The sequence below is a fragment of the Mesoplodon bidens genome, assembly GCF_964165515.1.
Source record: "Mesoplodon bidens genome assembly, chromosome: 1".
NCBI classification, from domain to species: Eukaryota; Metazoa; Chordata; class Mammalia; order Artiodactyla; family Ziphiidae; genus Mesoplodon; species Mesoplodon bidens.
Window position 1 is genome coordinate 25,017,605 of NC_138176.1, and position 14,997 is coordinate 25,032,601.

The window sequence follows — 14,997 nt, forward strand, 5'->3', positions numbered from 1 at the left end:
ATGAACCTGTTTCCTCTGCTTAATTCTGAGCTCCATGAGGAAAAGGACTCCAAAGTATTCAACTGCCTCAGGTTTATACTTGACACCCAGTTGACATTGTATAAATCTGTGTTGTACAATACAGTAGCCACATGAGACAATTTAAATTTAAATTGCTTAAAATAAATAAAATAAAACATTCAGTTCCTCTGTCACACTAGCCACATTGCAAGTGTTCAATAGCCACATGGGATGGTATAGATGCAGAACATTTCCATCATTGTTCAAAGTTCTATTGGACAGTGCTGCAAGAAAAAGTTTGTAAAACTGAATTAATTTTTCATGTGGTCCTGTAACTATTAAGCTGTCTCATACTTAATAAAAGATGGGCCTACATAATACTGAAGCTATCACAGACTTCCACCGCTTTGCTGGTCTTAGCATTCTACCGCCTTCCTCTTGTAGATAAAGAAACAGACCCAGAAAGGTAAAGAGACCTACTTGCTAAGACCCCATGGCACATTAATGATAGAAACTGTTTTACTGGCTGCATCTACTGACACCGGCATGGTAATTCGCATCTGGTGACTGTTCCATACATGTTGCTGAATGAAAGAATGAACCAATTGGGAAAATCCCAGTTTTTCTTATTCCCTGCCCAGCTCTTCCCATTTTACCCCATTGCCCATCTAATCTGCCAGCTACATTGACCAAATAGAAGAGCTGCTTCAGGTTTTTTGCACCCAAAAAGTCACAACAAGCCTGAGAATCTATAAGAAAGATGTTGGCAGAACTTGCCCTAAATGGCTCCTCCCTGCCCCCAAACCTCCCAGTTACCTGTCTCCATGTGTTGCCCCCATCGGAAGAGATGAACACGCTGATATCAGTATATGAGAGCTCTGTACCAATGTTGCCTGAAACAGAAGCAGATCATTTGAAACTGTCAGGTAGTTTACAGATTACGTGTGCTTGGGGTTGGGTGAGGGGGTAGCAGAGAGTAAAGATTTTCCAAGTTATTTTTAGAATAGATTCATACAGTCTGTCTTTGATTCCATATCAAAAACCCAGCAGGAAGATAACCTAACATGGGAAAAAAATGAATAAATAAATAATATGACAGGGATGCATCTTTAAATGGTAACACTCAAAGACCAAATATTGATAAGCTTGGACCTCTTGAACTACTCATTCATACCATTAATCTCTTGAAAATTAATCTTGATGGTGGCAAAGAGAAGAGTAAAATATCATGCTACCTCTAGGAACACCTTCCTCCTCATGTATAACTTTAGCCTATGAAAAACTGGTGTGTGTATGAGTGTGTGTGTGTGTGTGTGTGTATGTGTGTGTTTCCAAGTTAAACTTGCCAATATGTTTCTTGAGTGCCAGGCAGTTGAGCAATCCATTAGTATAGGCAGTTGAGTAATCCATTAGTATAGACTATGTAACCAAAATTATACAGTGCCCAAAAGCATAGGACAATCTTCAGCAGACCATGGCCATCCAGCATGGCAGGAGAGGTCACCCAGTTTATGCCCAGCCTGACTATACTTACTGCCTTTAACCCTTCACACCGTTGTTTCCTCTCCCCTTCTTTTTCTTCCCCTTGTATTAATACTTCATCATCTTGTGGTTATGTTTATTAAAAAAAAGAAAGTGATTAAGATTTCCTAGTCTATCTATATTGCCCAAGTTTGCCCACACGGCCCCTGAGCCCAGAACAGTGCCCCAAACTTAGAAGTGAGTTGCTCAATAAATAACTGTGCAACAAATGAATGAGTAAAAAAATGAATGAATCATGTTCTGATGTGGATGTGCATTTGGGGAGGTCTTGAGAAGCAGGAAAAGCACCCTAAACACGTGAGAATTTACCACTGAGGCTGATATTTTTTCTTTAAAAATAGCATGAAGGGAATGTTAGCTCCCTTCACATCAGTAGCCTAAATAAGAGCACAATAAAAATGCAATAATGAAAATGTTAATTGAGCTGCTGACATTTAAGGCTTCAAAATGAGAATTTAAAGGCAGGCTACAGTTTGTCAAGCTCCCATCAGCATCAGGGAGCACACAGCTAGCCAACTTGTTTTGACACTCAGGCTTCCAAAAATACCCCTGGGGCTCAGGGCTCAGGCAGTCAGTATCAGTGGGGTGGGGACAGGCATGGTGAGTGGCTCTGAGGAGATGTGTCTGGAATTTGGAATTCAACTCTTCAGATCCAGGTTTTAGAAGACACAGATGAAGGAAGAAAAGAAGGACGGGGCAGAAAATGTCCACTTGAGTCTTTTAATGATGGCTGCCTGGGACATTGTGCTAAGAAGGATCCTGAAGTCATATCTGGTTTCAAAAGAATAGAGTACGGTGATCTATTAGTAACGTCTAACAAGGGTGGTAGAGAGAGGGGGAAGCAGGTATAAAGTCCCCCTAGAGCTGGAATCTGCCAGCCCTGTCATGGCTTCTTAGGCTCTGTCTCATCACCTCTTACCCTCTTCAGGAGCTGGTTCTGCCTACGTCTTAAGCCTCTCTTTCAAAGCCTGACCCAGATTGATTTTGGAGGCGTGATGGTGGTGAGAATCCAAGGCTCCCAGAGAAGACTGTTTTGCAAGTATCTTGGATCAATTGAAAGGATCCCTGAAACAAATGCTACTGATCACAGGGACGAGAAAGTCAGTTCCCAGAGGAAAGGACAGAGGAGTCCAGGATGATTTGATCTTTGAACATGTTCAGTCCCTAAGTGGACCTGTGGGAAGGAAATCTCTGATAGGGAGAGTCAGGGTTATGGCATCAGAGAAGAAAGATCTGAATAATGTGCCTCACTGGCTAAAGCAGAACGGGAGGGGGGCTTCCCAAGGTGGCCTCTAGCCAGATTGGAGGAAGAGGTACCTGGTCCCTGCTGCAGTGATGTAATAGGAGGGAGAAATGGGGAGAGGGATGGAAAATGGGGAGCTCCTCTCAGCAACAGCTTAGCTTGGAAATCACAGAGGTGCCGCTGCCCTTTTGGGCATGTGTAAACAACACACTTTTAAGCTCTGTGTCCTCCCAGGGCTAGCTTCCTCTGCTCCTTAGTTAGACACGTGTAAAGGAAAGAAAGAAAGAGAGAGAGAGACTGAGAGAGAGAGACCGAGAGAGAGAGAGAGACAGAGAGAGAAAGAGAGAAACTTTTAACATCCTCTGGGGTTAGAGATGCTTCTCTCACCACCACTGATGCCCACTCAGGGTGATTAAGTGCAGGGGGAAGCAGACAGTGCGCAAGCCACTGCAGGAAAGGAAAGCACCTCCATGGAGGGGACAACACAAGGGTACGAACATTCAGAATGTATAGGAAGCATGGCAGAGAGCCTGGGGTAGCTGTGGAGCAGGCATGTGAAGAGGCTCAGGGCTAGGTCTGGCTGAATGGCTACTGGATACACTAGACTTGGAGCCAGAGGGAGTGTAAGTGAGGGCACAACACCTGTCCCCCTGCCCTCCATCCTTCATCTGTAAATCGAGGACAAGAGTAATCGCCTTCTCTACATCATAGGGCCATTGTGCAATCAAGGCAAGGAAAGTGCTTTGCACATCTTAAGGCCCTGGGAGGATGTGAGGTCTTGACTACTAGCTTGAAACCACAGTGGTAAGGACAGTAAGAGCCTTAGTGCTTCTGATGGCTAAAAGCAACTGCCAGACTCTCCAGTCTGGAATTCCATCTGCCTTGTGACATGGCCTCAACAGGAGTTTGAGATGCATCCCCAGGTGTCCTGTCATCCCCACAGCTTCCGGGAGCCCTCATCTCAGTGAGAGGTGGAAGGATGCAGTGAGGAGTGGAGAGGAGAGAGGCCAGAGTCACTGACACCTGAAGGCAGGTGAAATGCATGCATGTGGAAAAGGATCCTGGAGAGACAGGCTCCATTCAGGCCAACGAAGCCATCCTAGGATAACTTCGTAATTATTCTCCCGATAGTGAATAGCCTTCCAGGGAGAGCTGGCAAGCAGGGTAAGGAGAAGCTGGGAATGAGAAGGCATGTGCTGGTGACCTAGCACTGGCTTTTCATCAGGATCTCGTCGGCTGTGTTATGTCCCTCTCAATGCAAAGCACCATACAAAGTTACAAGAGTGACAAAGGGAGAGAAAAGGAATTAGTAAATTCTCATGTATATGGACAAAAAAGTTTCAAAATCCAATCCTTAATGTCTACATGTCTGTTAGTTTACAAAGACTTAGCACTAGAGTAATTTAGAGGCACGTGACGGTCTCAGGTAATAACAACCACAACTAACCTACCTGACTATGCTCTGAGCCCTCAGCGGGATCTTCCATCTCTAATTCTTACAACACACTCACAAGGCAGGAAAAAGAAAAAAAAAAACAAAACATCATTTGCAGATGAGGAAAATGAAGCTCTGAGGTTAAAGAACTAAGCCAAATTCATAAGGCTTGTAAGTGTCAGAGGTCAGCTTGGAAAGCAGGACTACAGGGTTCCTGAGTGCATTCATTCATTTCGTGGATGCAGAGTGAATGCATATTATTTATGGATTCTCTTGAAGGAGACATGCAAACCATATTCTCCTGGTGTAAGAAGAGCAGTTCTAAATTTCTGTAACATTAACAATGATTACAGGTGACATGTATTGAGTATTCGATATGTCCTAGGCACTGTTCTGAACACTTGAAATCCATTGCTTCATTTAATACTCCAATTCCATTATGTTGGTATTATTATTCCCACTTTGCCAATGAAAACACCAACGTTCAGAGTGGTTAAGGCACATAGAACAATGCCTGACTACATAGTTAGCATTTATATTTTATTATTGATTACTATTTTCCAGTGTTCCTTCCACTCCAGTCCAGGGTCTCCTATAGGCCTTGAGGAGAGGCAGAGAGCACAGCAGTCCCAGAGCTGGGAGGTCCAATCAGCATGGATGATGGTGTGTGGGATTCACTCCTCCAGCCAGGAGAACACCAGTAGAGACTGCCCTCATCTCTCACCGTGCTGGGTTCCCTGAGCCAGTGGTGTTGAACATGGTGGCTCCAGTTCCTACCAGGTGGAGGGGAGTAGTCTGAGGTGTCAGAAGGCTGTGCTAGCTGTCAACCCGATTCGAGTGGATGGTCACTGATGGTGTTAAAAAGTTCATACAGTTGGAGGCTTGGAGAAGGAAGTCACGTCTACGAGAGCAGTAACTCCAGCGGCTGGAGCTTCAGGTTGATGAGAGAAAACAGACTAAACCATCTCAGCAAGTTGCTGTGAATGTATCTGCTTTCATTAGAAAAATAGCTGCCTCATAGCAGAGCTCTAACTTCGAAGATTAGAGGCCTGCCTTGCTTTATGCAATCAATGTATTCCTGCAAAGGTGTGTGGAAATCAAATGCATGCTAATCAGAGCACTTTCCCCCAGAGACTTTCATTTTCATCTCGGAGTTGTTTTATCTTCATTTCTGATAGATGTTCAGTGGACAGTGGTTCCAACAATACAAACTGGAGTTTTTCTGCCCTTTCCCCCAGGCTCTCAGCCAAGCGGTTACTCATGTGTAAACAAACCTTTACATGCACCAGAGACCTCCTGATTAAAAACAGCTCTGGGGTGAAACCCTTTGTAAAGAATCCTCTGCGTAAAAAGAAAACGGCCCCAACTTATACTTGGTGAGCTAGGAAGTTCATATATCACGTTTTCTTAAAGTGAGAATTCCCTATTACAGACAACCTTTCTGATCTATCAGTTTACTTGGAGAGGAACTCTGGCCTCTTGCTAAGCACAGGGTACCGCCCTGTGACCATGTGAGATGTTGCATTTACCAAAAGTTGCAAGTGTCTGGAGCTCTTTTACTGGGTTATTAGATTGGCCTTGGAGTCCCACAGATCTTGCCTATTTTCTGGGAAGAGCGCCCATAGCTTTTATCTAATGTTCAAATGATTCCACAGAGGTCATAACATATTCCAGAAGCCCTCAGTGAGGAGGAAGCCCAGGGAATGTCTTTCCTTACCTGTGGCCACCACGAGCCCTGGAGCCGTCTCCTTGCTGGAGATTCTCCCTGAGGAATATGGATTTTCAGAGATCTGCAAGTGGAGATGTACGGAGCAGAAGGGCTAAAAGAGAGGAGGAGAAAGTGGCTTCATTCCAGGAAGCTCCTGACATGCACCCCTGCCCCACCAGATACGGGGCTCCCAGGTGTTCAGCTTCCAGAATCAGCAAGGACTGGATGTGAGCCACTCACTTAGTTTGGGGCGCAAGTCATCTCTCCCTGAACAGCTGAAATGTTCACATCAGAAGCTGCCCTGAGCACCAGTCATAGGCCCCATCCTGTCCCTGTTCCCGTCACAATTGTAGGCTTCCCCTCTCTTCCTCACCCCTACCCCATCCATCAAGGGCCAGTTCATGGTCCACCTTAGGAAGCCTCCCAGACCATGCCTTCCCACAGGATGACATTGATCTTCTGCCATCACTGACCTTGGCCATCATGCTCTGCTTCTTGGAGCCCTAATGGGCCACTGGGAGCAGTGAAGTGGGGAAGTTAAGTGAGACAGTCTCAGGTCCTCTACCCTCTTCTTCAACCAGACGGTCCCTGTTTCTGCTTTATGTATTTGGTTCCTGTTTATAATTTTACTTTGAATTTTACTTAGAATATTTGAAGCCATTATTTGAAACTCATATAAGTTTGTGTTCGTTATTCATTTACTTATCCCTTTTTGAGTTTCTTTAAAAGGATTAGGGATTTATAGACACCATATAATAAACAAAAATAAATGAATTGTGAAATCGGGGAAAGGAGAAAATTAGGTTAATAAGATGAATCCATGGGTAAGGTTTGGGGAAAAAAAAGTTCTTGCTGTGACCAGTTCTTGCATGTAGGCAGGCATCTGTCTCTGACTTTCCTAGTACCCCAAATCAGAAGCATGGAGCTGGACTGAAAACTACAAAAGGGGAAAGGCCTTGTTAATCCTACTTACCACTATATTCCCAGTTTTTAACATAATGTCTAGAATATTCAGTAAGTGACAAAAGGCAACTTTTTTTGCAAAGGGGAAACATAACCATTCTGGGACATTAGAAAATTTTCTCAAATAGGTCCTCTTTAAGAGGGCACTGAGAGTTGTGAATTTCACTGTTAATTATCTGTCTTCCCTCCTCATATGGAGTTGCACCTCCATGGTGCCTACCCCAATATTCCTTACAGTTGGAACCCTGGGAATGCTGAGAGATTAACTCTGTCCCATGTGGACATACCAGCCTGACATTCCTTGGGCTTCCAAGGCAAATTTTGCTTACCTTGCCCACCATCAAGCACTTATCATCAAGCACTGTATCATACCAGCATCAGCTCATAGGTATTTACCACTACTGAGCTCTGTCTGGGACCCTTGGGCACAGGCTCTTTCTCTTATGTTTCTTTGTCTTCCTAGGAGTTGGAGCACATAGTATATTCTCAGTAAAGGTTTGTGGAATTCAACTGAACTTTCCATCCAAGTGATATGGCAGCCTGAGTCCACAGGTCAATGCCCTGGGACCTGTAGGAAATCCCTGCTCAGCACCAGCCAAGATCCTAAGCCCTCCTTGATGGAAGAAAGCCCCCGTTGGAGCATCCCCAGGTAACCAGCCTGCCCTGTGGTCTCACATGAGACCGGGGGACTGACCAGCAGGCAGTGTATTGGGCTTCCTCTCAGGTCCACGTCTGGAGCTTGCAGGAGGCGCCAATCCCTGCCCTTGTTGTAAGTGATGTATGTCTTCACTTGGTCATCCACCTTCTTGTTTGCCAGGAATATCCCTTTGATACCTGCTACCTAGGAAAAAGGGCGAGAGATGGAGAACAATGTTGGGCCAAAATGCCTATAGTTTGGGAGAGGCCCTGGGAGAAGCCCCAGCCTTTTCCACAGCATGTTGGGGGTACAACAGAGGAAAAGGGGAGGAACATGGTGAGAAATGGCACGTGCCACGTGGTCTCCAAAAGAAGTTTAAGTTCATCTCTGCTCCCTCCACCCCCGCAAACCAGATGTCCCATTCCCCTATTGTTCATCTGCTTTGCCCTACTCTACAGGTCTCTGCACTTTGTTCAGAGGGCTTTATCCTTAATGAACTATCAGCATTCCCTCCGGGGTGGGAGTGGTGGATAACAACTGAAGGAGTTACTCCTTCGAGAGAACATTTAGGATTAACAGATACAGGCTACTATATATAAAATAGATAAACAACAGAGAGCTGCTGTGTAGCACAGGGAACTATATTTGGTACCTTGTAATAACCTATAATGGAAAAGAATCTGAAAAAGAATATATATATGTATATATACATACATATATATGTATAACTGAATCACTTTGTTGTACACTTAAAACATTGTAAATCAACTATACTTCAATAAACATTTAAAATAAATAAATAAAAACAGAGAATGTGGGATTTTGCTCAGGAGGGGCTTGTTGACAGGTTTTCAAGGCATCAAGGCATCAAGGTATAATCTGTAATGATAGAAGTCCAGGTGTTCTGATTAATAGTGAGGTAGATATTTTGGGGCAGGTGACCCAGCTTGGCGACCTGGCCCCTATCACTGGCTGTGCCACCAGCTCACTGTGTGACTTTGGATAATTCCCATATTAGCTTGGGTCTCAGCCAATGGTCACTTTGAAAGAGCCCTTCCCTTCTTTTTTTCCCTCAGTCAGCTGGCAAAGGATACAACAGATAATGGACAGCACGCTTGCCAGAGTTCCGATGTATTGGGATTTGCATACCCTTGACATTCTGAAGGAAGAAGACTATCACCACAAAACAAGTAGCTAGAGAATGAGGACATTTATGATCCAGAAGCGTTTGAGAGTAAGTACAGATTAGACTCACTTTTATTTCTTCTATGCCTCCATCTGGGCAATAAGAAGAGATATTCAAAATGACAGCAATCTATGTCAAAGAAACATTCCTTTGACTTCTGGCTCAAGTTCCAGGATTTTCCAAAGGAAAGGTCATTCAAATTGTTTAAATATATATAAATAAGAGGTAGAATGGCAGGTTTTCTGGATTACACTCAGATATCTCAAAACATTAACTGTACTTATGCCCATTATTTGAGGGTCATCATGAATTGAGGTTTACTGCAGTTCTGAGACGATGCCAGTGGGAACAAAGGGAAGGAATTTCACAGAAGTCAGTTCTTTTGGTTTAATGACATAATTTACCTGATGAAATGAGAAGTGCTTTTTTTTTAAGTAACCTTACTGGCCTTGAAAGAGAATAGAGAATGCCAACCCAAATACAAAACAACAAACAACAACAAAAATGGACAGAGGCTGTCAGGAGGAGAACAGTGTTATCTGGGAAGGGCACCACCAGGGGAATTTGACAAAAGGCCAGTGATGGAGCTGATTAGATTCCTAATGTGAACAGAGGGTGGGTAAGAACAGAAGCCAAGGTGGGGAGAGGGGCAGTGTTGTCAGAGTTATGTCCTTCCCCAGAGGTACCCTCCCTGCCCTAGCTGCTTAAACTCAGTGCCATTTCAGGAAGGCCGGCACCTTACACGCTCAGCCAAGGGCTGTGAGGCCCTCAGATCACCTCGGTCTTTAAAACCAACTGCAAAGCTGTTTCTCTCAAACCCAATTACCAATAATTCCTCACAGAAAATGGAATCTGTGTTTCCTTAGAACCTTCGGCCTGATGGAGGCCCTGTGCTATTCCCTTTAGACATAGAGCTGGTGTCTTTTCTGATGAATCACCAGATAATGATTCTATAGAACTCTTTCCCATAAGCCAGCCGCCTGCCCCCAACATGTACCCAGGGCCTTGATGTCGAATTTCTAGAACATACACAGGTCAGAATCAGACTTCTGTCTGTCACCATCATCCCCTGCCTCCTAGCTCGATATATTCTAGCATGAATTACTAGCCACTTGGCCGCTTCTTGTGTTCTTCTGGATGGGCATGTTTGGAAAATATAATATGCCAATATTATATTACCATATTCCCACTAAGAACTCCACCACTCAGATGGCTATTTTCTGTGTGCCTCACATAGTCTGAGAGCAAAATCAGGAGAATGGAGACTGAAACTATATAGAAGGAGAGATTTTGAAGGAACCCATCTGCACCCCTGAAGGTGTTTCTCCTGCAGTTGCACATAATGCCAAAGCAATCTCAGTCCTGTCTGCCTGTCTGGAAAAAAAGAAAAAAACCAAAAGATAAAACACTTCCCATTTGTATTTGGATTGTTCAAAGCCCTTACGTTATTGCTGAATTGCTTCTTGGCTTCATCTCTTGTGTAAATGGACTATAAGTTTGGAGGGCACTTTGTTTTCTATATCCTAGGCCAATAGTTTTCAAACTTTTCGATTGCAACCCAAGTATGAAATACATTTCTGTTGGCGCCTAGTAGACTCATACCCATATATGCATGTATGTGTATACACATAGCTACATATATATCTGACACAAAAGTTCCATGAAACACTACTTACCTTCACTACGTGCCATGTAAAGGAACTGGGGAATGAGACACACATTTTAACTCTTCTCCATCCAAGGAGGTATTTGGAATCTGATCAACTTAAACATGCTTCTTCCCACTGTGGTTTGAAATCAGCAGCATAGCTGCTGCTGTTAGCCCCAAGAGTTCAAGGAGAAAGGTACCAGCTTGTAAGGTGGTCCCCAAAGAAGAGGGTAGTACAAGGCCCCAGGCCTGCATGGCCCACTTTCCCTCTGGGAATCAATTTGAGGTGCAAAGGGACACTGACAGCAGTCCCTTGGCAGAGCACTGAGTCCAGGTGGCATAATCATCTGTCACTCACCCCCATGCCCTCAGGACAAGGAAGCCAGGGCTCTGCTGAGAAAAGCAATTACCATGGTTTGCCTTGGGCTGTCCCTAGAGTTGGACCTGTGGTGAGGGGCCGATGAAGGTCAGTTGGGGAAAATGTCCCCACGGGGTCTATAAGTAGCCGCCCATCTGTCCAAAGAAGGGTAATGTAAGGTCATGATAAAGCAGTGGGTGGAGGGTAGGCACTAGAGACACAGAAAGCAATAAAACATCAACAAGATGAGCAAAGAGGCCAGAACACTAAGGATGGCTCAGTTTCCTTTTATCCATCCAAGTATAGTGAGCTCATGATAATTAGTCATTAGGAAATTTAAACGAAACTAACGAGGTGCCACTAGGACACTGAAAGAATGTCTAAACACACGTGTGTGCACACACACTCACACACACACAAAACTGATAATACCAACCATTGTTAAAGATGTGAAGCAACTAGAACTCGCATACATCTCTGGTGGGGATACAAAATGATACTGCCACGTAAGAAATGGTTTGGTGGCTTTTTATAAACATACACTGAGATTCAATCTAGCATTTCTGCTCCTATGTATTTACCCATGAAAAAGAAACACTTATGTTCACATAAATGTTTATAGAAATTTTATTCATGATCACACAGAACTGGAAACACCTTGAATGACCTTCAACTGGTGAATGAATAAACAAACGAGGATACACCCAGGCAATTCAGTATTACTCAGCAGTAGAAAGAAAGGAACGTCTCTTGATATTCAACAACATGTGTGAATCTCAATGTACTATGTGAAAGAAGCTAGACTCAAAAGACTCCTTTTTTTGCATTCATATGAAAATGTAGAAAAAATAAAACTGGAGGGACAGAGTGAAATCAGATTGGTTTGCCAGTGACTTTTGGTGGGAGGAAGATGACTACAAAAGGGCCATAAGAGGGAACGTCGTGAGACAATACCTTATATGTTCAATGTTCTATATCTCGATTATGGTGGTAGATGCACATACCTCTGTCAAAACTCATAGAACCAGGGCTTCCCTGGTGGCGCAGTGGTTGAGAGTCCGCCTGCCGAAGCAGGGGACGCGGGTTCGTGCCCCGGTCTGGGAGGATCCCACATGCCACGGAGCGGCTGGGCCCGTGAGCCATGGCCACTGAGCCTGCGTGTCTGGAGTCTGTGCTCCACAACGGGAGAGGCCACGGCAGTGAGAGGCCCACGTATCGCCAAAAAGAAACCAAAAAACAAAAAACTCATAGAACCAAAAAGGGTATAACCAAAAAGGGTAAATTTTACTGCACATAAATTATACCTCAACAAAAAAAATGAATGTGAAAAAAATGTATAATAGGAAGAGCCTGGGCTTTTTGGTCAAATTGACATGGGTTGTTTCAAACACAACGTCACCCTTTACTAGCTGTGTGATCTGAGCCAAGTTACCAAACTCTCTGCATCTCTGTATTCTCATAGGCATAATAGGGAATGGTATCTCCCACAAGGAGTTATTGTAATAGATAAATAAGAAAGAGTATATATATTGTTAAGGGTTATGCTGTCCAGTACCATAGCCACTAGCCACATAGGGCTACTGAGAACTTGTAATGGGGTCAGTGGGACTAAGAAACTGACTTTTAATTTTATTTCATTTTAACCAATTTAAACTGAAATTAAAAAAAAAAACAGATACCTGATCCAGTTATTGGCAAACTTTTAAGTATGCTTGGAATAACTTGGGTATGTGAATCTACCTCTTCTACTGTAAATTATATGAAATATAAATGCTGCTCAAGTATTTCTGGTGAAAATTTAGCATATGAATTGAGATGCTTGAGAAGCGTAAAATATACCCAGTACACTGCAGACTTAGTATGACAAAAAATATAAAATATCTCATTAGTAATTTTTCATACTGAGCATATACTTAAATGACAGTATTTTGGATATTTTGGTTGAATAAAATATAATATTACAATTAATTTCACCTGTTTCTTTTTACTTTTTTCTCTTGATTTTAAAGTGCGCATGTAGCTTGTTATATATTTACTTGACAATGTCAGTTTAAGGCATTACCTGGTATGCTGTTGTTATTATTATACAGAGTTACAAGTTGGATGCTTAATCCAGGAAAATATTGAAGAAAATGCAGCAGCTCAGAGAATGTTTCTACAATATAACTGAAAGTGTTGCAAAGAACATTTGTTACCCGATTTACCAGTGGAGAACATCTAGGAAGAAAGGCAGTTTATAGTTAGAGATGTGAAAAAACCACAACAGAGCTCTATATGAAAAGAGTGTCATAAGAATAATGGTGAACACACATAATGAACTGCATTCGTTGTCAACACCAGCCTCGTTTTGATGGAATGGCTCTGTTACCTTAAAGAAGAGATCATTATTTCAAGAATTATTTTCTCGCCTGATTATGTAATTACAGCCATGACAAGACTGCACTCTGATGAAGGGATTGGACTGAGCACAACAGACTCCCTCTTCAGCAGGAAACTGCTCCAACAGACCAGGAAATGAACAATGCCTCGCCTTAGATTTTAGGGAGTTGGATGGGGTTGATCCCCTTGGTCTCCAAGGTCTCTCAGTGCCAGGACCTACAAGGTGTACTTCTCAAATAAATTCTCACTTTCTTTGTCCCCTTTCCAATGTCAAGAAGAGGCTTGAGAGGTCCACGTGGAAGACAGAATGACACGCCAGTAGCTTTAAGCAGCTGTGGTCAGCTCGAGCCACCTCACATCTGTGTTAACTAAAGGCATCTCAGACATTTCAGACAAGGGAAAACAGATGTAACACCCTGCCCCACTGCAATAGAAAGCTTTACATGAACTTGGCGTAGGCACTACCTCGTGCATACAATTATCATTTGCTAGATGTAAGGGAAAACATAGAGAAATACCAGCCCAGAGAATAAATGCCCGACTCTTCAGTCAAGCTCTTTACTAGCATCTTCATAGTCTTTACCCCCACTATTCTCCAAGGTCATTCGACATTCTAGGAAAATGGACCTCTACTCATCAGACTCTGGTTCTCTTCTTATGCTGGACTTTACCAGGCATGCCTTTCTCCCATGCTCTAGCAGTTCATCCTTTAAACCTACTCATCTGCAAGTCTCCCCAAATTCATCAAGTTAGAATTAAGTTTCCTCTTAGTGATCCCATAACATGCAGGAATTGCACCTCTAATACAAGTTAGACTGTGATCACTACCCTACTAGAGTCACTTACGTCTTTCCGGGAGATTTGGAGTCTCAATGTACCAGCCTCATCAAGCAAAAAACATTTCATGAAAGTGTGTTACTTTAGCTGAATTGAACACGAAAGCTCACTGTTTTTTCCAGCTGTATTACTCAAGGGCATTCAGAGTCCACAAAAATTATAGTCTCTTTGCTAACTGGCCATGTGGTACACAATCTCAGCTTCTGTGAGAACCTCCAGTGAAGAAGGTTAAAGTCTAATGACCCCTAGAGACCAGTTAAACTGGGCTTAATCTCCAAATCACAGAATGTATACCCAGGTGCAAAGCAGCATCACCCTCTAAAAACCTTCAACATAGTCATGGTCTAGATAGTGTCAGGATATAATTTATTCCCTTGGTATTAAATGCCTTCTAGAATCTGAACCCCAACTACTTATGCAGCACTCATTCTTGTACCTGACAACCATCTATTCTACGCAATTAGACTGGCTAGCTCACGGACTTACAAATCTACACTGTCTGTCCAACTCTTGGCTTATGCCATTCTTGACATTTGGAATGCCTTCTGTAAGGTCGGATCTTAACAAACGGCACCGCGAAACAGAGGAAAGCTTCAAGTGAGCTTTATTAGGAGGCGTTCCCGGGCGAGGTTCACTGGTCCGAGAGAAAGGGGCCAGAGAAGTCGCACCCGGGCGAGGGTTGGGCAAGATTTTATAGGGGAAGAAGGGAAAGGGGTGTGGTGAATCTGGGAGGGCACAGGGTATTCCTTATTTGGTGGTCTCTTCGGGTATCATGGTGATATCTGGTGCCGGTTGCATCAGTCTTGGGACCGTTAGTCCCACCCCTCGAAAGGCGGGAAGGCTGGGCCGGGTGGAAGGTCCCCAGGTCAGTTCCTGGAACTGGGTGGTCCGGAAAGTCTCCAGGTCAGTTTCTGGAACTGGGTGGTCCGGAGAGTTTCAGTCTGATGCAACCTGTGCATCTGATTGCGTTCCTCTGCCTCCGGCCAGTTGGCCTTACACCTTCCACTTCTTCACCTCTTCCTCCCCAGGGCAAAAGTACTGATAATCGGATTGGTAACATT

At 43.6% G+C, this 14,997-nt stretch overlaps 1 protein-coding gene across 1 annotated transcript in view; it reads right to left on the reverse strand.

Annotated features, from left to right (window-relative positions):
• SORCS3 (sortilin related VPS10 domain containing receptor 3) overlaps positions 1–14,997 on the reverse strand; it is a gene marked incomplete at both ends in the record, with an annotated part of 607,736 nt that overhangs the window by 84,622 nt on the left and 508,117 nt on the right. Inside the window, 3 exons of the mRNA XM_081251544.1 lie at positions 817–893; positions 5,938–6,040; positions 7,586–7,732. Of these exons, the coding sequence (XP_081107670.1) occupies positions 817–893; positions 5,938–6,040; positions 7,586–7,732 (327 nt within the window). The remainder of the gene's footprint in view (positions 1–816; positions 894–5,937; positions 6,041–7,585; positions 7,733–14,997) is intronic.